This window comes from Cardiocondyla obscurior, linkage group LG24 (genome assembly GCF_019399895.1).
Source record: "Cardiocondyla obscurior isolate alpha-2009 linkage group LG24, Cobs3.1, whole genome shotgun sequence".
NCBI classification, from domain to species: Eukaryota; Metazoa; Arthropoda; class Insecta; order Hymenoptera; family Formicidae; genus Cardiocondyla; species Cardiocondyla obscurior.
Genome location: NC_091887.1, coordinates 1341785 through 1350477, shown reverse-complemented (window position 1 = coordinate 1350477; position 8693 = coordinate 1341785). Strand labels below are relative to the sequence as shown.

Here is an 8693-nt window from a genome sequence, read left to right as displayed (position 1 = left end):
CGTCGCTTCTTTTTTTTTTCTCCTTTTTTTCTTTTCTTTTTTTTTTATTTTATATTTTTTCGCCTCTCTCTTTCTGTCTCTCGTTCGCCTAAGTACGCAGATGCACACGGAGCGACCCATCGTGTAATCGATACCTCAAATGGAGCTCATCGCATTGCTCCGCGAAGCTACCGCACGCCCACCCGCGAACGCATTTCGAACGAAAGAGCATTCTCGCGCACCTACGTAATGGACGACTCTCGAAATCGTACTAGCGTCATTTAAATATTTGCTCGCCGCACGGCTTTGCGCTGCGAATTCTATTTCGCGAGGTCCCGAGGAGCTGACAAATTCCGCAGCACCCCGAGTCTTCCTCTCGCTTGCCTGAACTTCGAGGAGGATTTTCAAACCCTTCGGGCGCCGTCGCGCGTCCGCGCTACGCGCGCACCTTCCCCCGCGTGTTTGTTCGCGTTTTTCGCGTCCGCCGCGCGCGTTTCGATCAAAATAAATAAAAATTACGTACCACCCCCGGGCGGCATCGGCGGGCGCTTCATCCCCGGGCGAGTTTATATTTGCGAATTTTTACACTCGACGGCCGAAGTCGTTATCAAGTTGTTTGCACGCCGAGTGTCTCGTCAGGGCATCGGCGCATCTGCCTCGCGTATCGAGACAGTTCGCGGGAGGAACGATGAGGCGCGATTTGAAGAGAGAGAAAACGACCGAGACGGCGGGAAGAGAGACAGAGAGATCGCGGCGGTATCGGTTATTTTTATTTTTATATTTTTTTCTTTGCCCGCGGGATTCGGCAGATTGCGTCTGCGAAAAAGTTACGTGGAAATACTTGCCACGTGATCCCTGAGATGGAAACTCGCTCACTCGCGTGCGCGGATATAAAAGAAACTTCCCTTTCACGAAAAAGAAAAAAAAAAAGAAAAAAAATAATATGCGTTGCCTTTTATGTGCACGCACCTTATCTGCGTTTTATTCAACATATACACACAACGTTCTTTTATTGTCGCGAGTACGGAGAGAGTGTTCCCGGGAGAGCAAGCTCCCTCGAACGGTGGCGCGAATTCGTGCCTACACCTTAGCCGCGAGCTCGCTCGATGTTCCGCTATTAAAGTTTCCTCGAGTAACCTGGCCGAGCGAAAGAACGCGAGATAACACGGACCGTCCTTGCCTTTTCCCCCCACATTAGTCGAGAATATATCAGATAGCTCTTGGGAAAGAGATCGGCGGAGGAACGCGGATGCGCCGCGCCTTGGCACGCGTCGCGTAACCGCCGGTGCGTTTTATTAATAGCCGCGAAAGCAGAGGTGGTAGAAAATGATCGAAATGTTGGCGCCAACGGAAACAAAATCTTTATTGCGAAAACAACGGGCGGCGCGGTTAATCTCATTCTGCAACGGTCACTTGGTAAAATCATCCCGCGCGTCATTTAACGCAACGGATACCGGGGGGGCCCCCGGTACTTGGCTCAATAATATCAGTTTGTAAATTAACACGCGACACCGGGCCAAGTCGCTTGCTCGACGTTTCTATACTTGGCGCACACGTCGGCGGTGCCGTAACGGAACGGCAGCTGCACGATGTTGATGTCGTAGTCGGTGTTGACGAGGACGGCATTCAGCGAGGGTAGGTGCAACTTGTTGACGACGTCGTCATCCTGAAGCGCGCCGGTAATCGGATTCGTGTAGGAGCAACGGGTCTTCGCCAGCACACAGGCGGTCATGTTGACGAACAACTGCACGAGCTGCGCGTCCGTCAGGTTCACGTAGGCATTGTTGACGTTGGGAAATACTCTCGCGGCTTCGCTCACACATTCCCGTAGCTATGGAAAATACTCGTAAGCGTGTTAATCCGTCGCGCCGCTTATCGGGGGCGATTTTTTTGCAATCCGGTTAAGTACAATCGCGGGAAGGTTAAGCTGTACAATACGTATATACAGGTTTTCGGCGAGCCGTCGGCACCTTCCCACATTCGCGCACTTCCGTCATTCCGCATGCATCGTCGCGAGCGCATGTCCAACGAGGAGAAAAGTCGCGCCCTCGCGAACGCACGGATTACTGAAAAGGACCGCGCGGATCGATAGATCCTGGACGAACGCTCGTTGTAGTCGCCCTCGTAGTAGTCCTCGCAGTTGTAGTTACGCTAGTTTCTCTAATTACACAGACACCCCTCGGTGCTGCAACTTTCGAGAATTTAAAAGGACTTTGTTGCTCAATTCGCCGTGCTCCTCGCAATGATATCCTACCTCCTCTCACGTCTATGGCCTGAATAATATTTGCAAAAAGGATTTTTTTTTCATTGTCTATTTACAATATTTACAATGTTATTTTTTTTATCAGTATTTTTAATTTTAATTATTATTTTAAATAGATTAATGAAGAGTTTGTTAAAGTTTCAAAATTATTAGGAAATATTAATAAATATATTAGTCTTAAAAATAATCGTATATGCTTTTTAAAATATGTGCTTTTAAAAAATCGTAATATGTCGATATAAAAAAAAAAATAAAGACACTCGAGAGTGCGTAGCATGCGTAATGTAAATCGAAAGATAAGACGAGAGCATTAAATATAAAAAGCGTTGTGGTAAAAGCGGTGTAACGCAAAATAAAAAAAAATAAAAAAAGAGAAAGAGAGAAAAAGAGATAGAGAGACAGTCGTAGAGTATGCGTATCAGTAGCTATTAGTTTCGAATTGAATCTTACCAACGTGTTTTTATTCACCTGACGAATGCATTCTAAGAACGAACAATATATTAACGTCGAACTACGTCCATTCGGCATACTGGTTGCATTCTGAAAGGAACATACGATCGAGATAGCGAATTATAAAAATGCATACGCAAAATTAAGAAGTCGTATCAAAATCATTTCGCGTACGTACTCGCAAATAGGCCTGACAATGGCCATAGTTCGTGTTGTTGAGGTAGGTGTCGGCACACCCGGACATAGCTACTAACATGGAGAAACTCTGCGGTAAGATGCTGGCACGGTAGAAGCAGCCGTAGCAAGCGTCGCGTCGCATCGTCGCATTGGGGCCTTGCGACTGATTGCACAACTGATTCAGCAAATCAGGTATCCTCACTCTAGAAAGTAAAGTCACGTCGTTACACAACGCGGGCTAATTCATTTTTTTTTTCTTTTTTTTTTCACGCGCGAGAGAAACAATTACTGTTTAACCGTGCCGAAGTTGCCCAAAAATCTTCCCAGGCTCTCCTGTATCAGAGAATCGGCCAGGTTTACACTGGATACCGAAAAGTATATTAAAATCACGACTAATATTACTCTCGCCATCGTTGCGCGCGAGTGTTTAGCGATTTCCCTACGAATCGCATCGGGCCAGTACTTTTATACCGACGTGTGAATCTGATAAAACGCGCAGGGATGTATACGTGCCGGTTGGTTTAAAAAAATATTATTTCGTTCGTTCCGTAATATTCCGTTTAAAAATGATTTTGTATCGAGAGGAGACCTTTCAACGGCCTCCGTAAAAATTCAGATTTATCATAAATTAACGTTTATGTAAATAATAATGAGAGTCACTTTGTGCTAGGTTAACTACTATCGTTTCGCGAGTTGTCTCCTACAATCTACATCGCGATTAGGTTATAATACAGTTTGACAATTTCAAGTTTGATAGCGCGATTTATTATTTAATCGGCTAATCAACCTTTAACTTTAATTCGTAACTTTGCGACAACTTTTTCTTTTCTGTAACTTGTTAGGAAAAAAAAGAAAAAAAATAATAAGGGTAATAGAGCTTAATTTCGATACTTTAAAAGGTTAAAGTCAATTTACGTCGAAACGAGTCTCCAATCTGACTGCTTCTTCGTTTTTTATTCACGAGCATTTTGCGGCCCTGGCTGCGCCGAGAGTTGCAGCTAAAGCGTAACGATTCCCATTACTTGCGACCTCGCACACGAGGTCGTGACACGTGGTTGATCGTCGTTGTCTCATGAAAATGGACCGTGAATAGGATATCTGGGACGGTTAGTGAATCCCACGATCGCGGGCATACCGAGGCAATTGTATATCGAGCGAAATATGGCCGGGGCGCATTATCGTTAAATCGTGGAATGCATTCAACATTGCCCAGTCATGTTCGCTGCATTTTTAAATCGACACGCAACGTGGCGTGCGCGGACGTTTCGCTGTTTATTTATTTTCCGGCTGAGGCCACTCGTGCAGCCAAAAATCGCTTTTTTTTCCCCCCAACTATTGTTACCCGCCGGAAGTAGGAAGCTCATATGGGCCACGGTCAAAAATACACGACAGAAATAACATTGTTGACGCGGTCTTCGTGCTTTTGTTGCGTAACGAACGGTAATCTTTCCTAATTAACTGGTTCATTCAGCATTTCCAAGTTCGAACACCGTGTCTCTCTCTTTCTCTCTCTCTCTCTTTATTTCTCTTTTTTTCTTTTTCTCACAGTCGAAAATATTTGCGAGCTACTCAGTCAACCCTTTCGCCGTTTAATATCGGTGTCGCGTGAAACGGCGATATCTCTCACGTGCGATCCGCCGACGCGAGACAAAAGGCGCGAAAGTTTCTCTATTCCATTACTATCTAGGGAGCTTTTAATTAGATAGCACCGAGCATGGCATTTGGGAAGGGTGTCAGGAAATCAGCGCGCTGGCTGCGACGAAAATGAATAGGCAAACGACGATCCCGTCGGGCAGTCTCTAATTTCGGGAGCCACGTGGAAAAGTGGGCCATCGTGTATGCGCGAGAGACGGCACACGCGTCGCGGCTATTTGTGCGCCAGACAGACGGGGCGAGCAGAGAAACGGCGGGATGAAGGCTGAAAATGCGCAAAGGGTGAGGGCCGAGAGCGGGATAGATGGATGACGGGCGCGGGGGAAACGTACGGGGGGAAGGGGGACGGGAGAGAGCGCGGTGCAATCCCGCCGCGGACAGAATTAGAATGACTCAGAGGATTATTTAGGTTTATGTAATCCGAGAAATTCGGCGCGTCGACCGTCGCCGCGGCGTCGGTGACGTCTTTTCGGTGTCACTGCGTCACACCAGCCTTAGCTCCGCGGCTGTTCAGCACCGTCGAGAGCTCCCCCGAAGTTGACGGTATCATGTTGCATCTTTGGTACTTGCACGAGGCGACCCTTCGGGATCGCGCTCGGAATAGATTCGGCGAATAGTCGCCGCGTCGACAGGATAAGACGACGTTGCCCGCTAAAAGCATCTCGCGAAATCTCATAATCCTCTCTCGTAACTTGGTTAGTGGAATTCCAGTTCATCGTTCTGCGCGCGGCCCGTTATACTATTTCGGAAACCCCGAAATGGAATCGCGACTAATCGAGCAATGATCTTGAATATATAATAATTATTTACGGCATTCGTACCTCGTCGCGTTTCATCGCCGGCCGAAGTGGAAAGTGGCGCAAAGTAGGCGGAATCGTCGCGTCGTAAAAATACCCTCGCTCGCGTTCGGTTTCCGTCTAACGTACGTTTAAAAGTGTCGCGAAATCTTCGAGGCGCACAAAGCCCCCCGTGTTCTCAACTTCTTCCCCTATCCGATTCCGCCCGCCGAAACTCGATCAAAGCGAGACTAAAGGATTCGGGTTGCCGCAACCAGCGACGTCTTGCTTTTGCTCCTCCGGCGGAATCTAATTACGATGTTGTCTCAAAGAAATGCACACGTCGTAACGCGCCTCGTGCAACAGCTGCGCCTTCTCTTTCCAATTTCTTCGCCACGCGTTCTTTGTACCCTTTAGCAAGAACCAATTAAACTCTTTGAAAATCTGCCGCTGATGACAGGTGCGTCGGTCACAAATGTTCCGTGGTTACGGCCGCCTAATTCGGTAGACTAATTTATTAAGCGGTGGCTCGATCTTGCGGAGCTGCAAACTGCGAGTTCCACGTGCGCGCTTTATCAGGACTTTCGCGTGAAACGCGCGCCGCGCGCTTTTACCGCGCGAATAAAAAAAAAAAGAGAGAAAAGAAAATAAAAAAGAGAAACAAAAACGAGAGGGACGCGAGTTAGGCCGGAGTTTACGAACGCGTTACGGCACGAACGAAAGATTAATTTCCGACTGAAGTTGTTCGAAAGCAAAGGGTGCCACCGGGGGTGTCATCTCCACTGGATACTTTCCAATTACCAGGACGGGAGAGTTCGCGAAACTCTCCGCTGATCCGTCAGCAATCTCTCTGTTGGGTGTTGCTCCTCATCGCCGAATTAGGATGCGCGCGCTCGTGATTATAGAAGGGTACAATTTGTTTTTGCCTTTTACCGCGCCGCGTGCTCTTTTCTTGCGGCCGGCGCTGCTTTCTCCGGCCGTGACGAGAGAAGGACGTCTCAATTATTTTTCCTCCCCGCGAGCCTTCCTCTCGGGGATCCTCTCCCGCTCTCTGATAAGTGCATTAGTTGAACCCGGAAATTGGTCGACACCCCGTGGCGTGTGCGCGCATTAACCCCACCATTTGGTTCCCATCGTTTCAGAAGCCGACGACGAAAAAGAATAAAAAGTAACTAAACGGGCGGGGGGAGGGAGGGAAAGGGGAAAATCGCGCGGATGAAGGAAAGAGAGGAGACGACGTGGACGAAGGGAAAGGTGATCCCACATATAAGTCGTGCATCAACAGATTTTAACCTACATACACCGGGCGGTTTTCTTCGCGCGGCTTTCGTCCTCCTGGAATGCTTTTAGCTGTATAGAAAAGCACAATGCCGAGTACTTTCCGCGTCACTCGTTGAAAGAAACAGCACGGCGATTTTAAGCGAATCTCTTCTCTCTCATTCTCGCTTTAGATTAAATTGCCCGCGAATCGATATTTATTGCTCATTTTTTTCTTTTTTTTTTTAATTCGCCGGTTTTAGAATATTAAGTATGAAAGATGAAATTCTTGGAATGTTTGAAATTCCGTGTGCAACACACTTTCTCTTTCTCTCTTTTTCTCTGGCGCGCAATTTTTTTGCATTTCAACGTGTCTCGTATTGTTCATTCGTACTTACGCGCGCGGTACCTTCCACTTTTCCCGAGGTATCCTGGAAGAAGGACAATTTCGTACAGTCGCGGGAACATTTTTGCCGTCGTGATTCCCCCCGTTATTCTTTAACGTGAGCCGGAGAAAAAAAAAAAAAAAGCGCATAGTTATTCAAGTGTTTTCGGGGTCGGACGGGCGAATCAATGAGCCGAAATAGTGAACGCGGGTACGCGGATAAATGCGAGAATGTAATGCGACGATGAAAGTGGGCCTTTCCCCGAAACACAACCACATTTGTCACCATGCGGCCTGGCGTATCACGCGTGCACATACCTTTTTTTTTTTTTTTTCTCTCGGCCGCATGCACCCTAATACGTAGGGATCCCCGACAACGGCCCGAGTTTCATTTTATGCGCACGGGTCGTTAGGTTTTCGAGAGAGAGAACGCGGTCCAACCCTCCGCCTATAAGTATTGTAAGAAATTGGCGGTGCAACATACGCGGTGATAAAAATCAGTTAGCTACGCAAAGGGTGCGCACCCGTTCGGCATCGGGTAAGCGCAATTCGAAAGCGCAATTTATGTCTTATTTATACTCTCGTACGTTAAAGACCTCTCGTGATAAACCATTTTACTATAAGAGCAACCCGTAAGCAGACGTATGATTATTCATGTGATTGTAAATTATTGCGCTCTTCGTGACGCTCGTCGTCGCTGGTTATTGTACCCGGCACGGCGCAATTTTACCATATCCGAAACACGCTAGAGGAGATTTTGCTTTTATTGATATTGCGAGAGCGTTACGCGCGATGATAATGCCCCGGCAGAATTTTTAACCAAGGACATAAATTATATCGTTTTTTATGCGTGACGCACCGCTCGTATGCGCCGAATGGAAACATTTGCCTAAACGTATTCCCGCATGCGAGTTTCGTTGCTGAGTGATCGCGTGCAGATTGTTAAAACCCCCGAAGCTACGACATAACTCGTTAATAGCGCTCTGTTTATTACGCGGGCCCGCGAGAAGGTATCGCTCGAAGGCGGCAAGTCGACACTTTGTTCCAAGGAAACGGGTTTACGCGCCCCGCGTTGCATTCGTCGTTGACGTATACCTGGACGTTGCATCGAATTAACATTCTCAATGGCGGTGCACGTCCAGCGTTTTGATGTCACGATATTGACGCATACGTGTCCACCGGCCCACTTATGTATAATATCGTATGTCACGGGCACACGGCATGCATTACCTATCTTTAGGGATATCGGATTAATAGCCTCGATATCGCTGCGTTAACGTTATTTTCAGCCCCCACGCTTAATCCCCCGACCGAAAATGAAACTTACTCGCCGTTCGGGGAGACAAAAAAAAAAAGAGAAAAAAAAAGAGAAGCACGCGACACTTTCAAGGAGCCTCGAGCACGCTCGTTAATTTTAACGATCCTATCGAAATGGCAGCGGCGCGCACTCCCGTTTCTCTTTTCATTTTCCCTCGCCTTTTGCCGCTTCACAGTTTTGCGCATGCAAAGATAGAAACGTTTCGGAACTCCCCCGTGAAGCGATTTGTCATCCCCATTTGTCGAATAACGGTTGAACGCAGCGTAGTTGTCTTTTCTTGAATTTCATCGTTCGAAACCGAAATTGCATTTCTTTTTTTTTATTTTTTTATTTGCTTTCTGAGAACGGGGGATTCTGGACGGCATTTCTAAGTAGGCCGATCGATATTTTGCACGTGATTTCCTTTGTTTTTGCACGGCGAAGAAAAAGGTGGCC

The 8693-nt window shown here is 47.3% G+C and overlaps 1 protein-coding gene across 1 annotated transcript; it reads right to left on the bottom strand.

Moving 5' to 3' along the window:
* Positions 1 to 1212: 1212 nt before the first annotated feature.
* On the bottom strand, positions 1213 to 3321 carry LOC139111617 (uncharacterized). The gene is made up of 4 exons (XM_070672031.1): positions 3159 to 3321; positions 2871 to 3072; positions 2693 to 2782; positions 1213 to 1810 (listed from the first exon to the last, which is right to left on the bottom strand). Exons 1-4 carry the CDS (start codon positions 3278 to 3280, stop codon positions 1478 to 1480), a joined length of 747 nt encoding a protein of 248 aa, XP_070528132.1. The 5' UTR covers positions 3281 to 3321; the 3' UTR covers positions 1213 to 1477.
* Between the last annotated feature and the right edge of the window lie 5372 nt (positions 3322 to 8693).

Excerpts from the sequence above, each read along its gene's own strand:
- LOC139111617 (XM_070672031.1), bottom strand. The coding sequence starts at position 3,280 with ATGGCGAGAGTAATATTAGTCGTGATTTTAATATACTTTTCGGTATCC. Across the intron at positions 3,073-3,158 it reads AACTTCGGCACGGTTAAACA|AGTGAGGATACCTGATTTGC; the intron begins GTAATTGTTTCT and ends TTTACTTTCTAG. Across the intron at positions 1,811-2,692 it reads AGGTGAATAAAAACACGTTG|CTACGGGAATGTGTGAGCGA; the intron begins GTAAGATTCAAT and ends TATTTTCCATAG.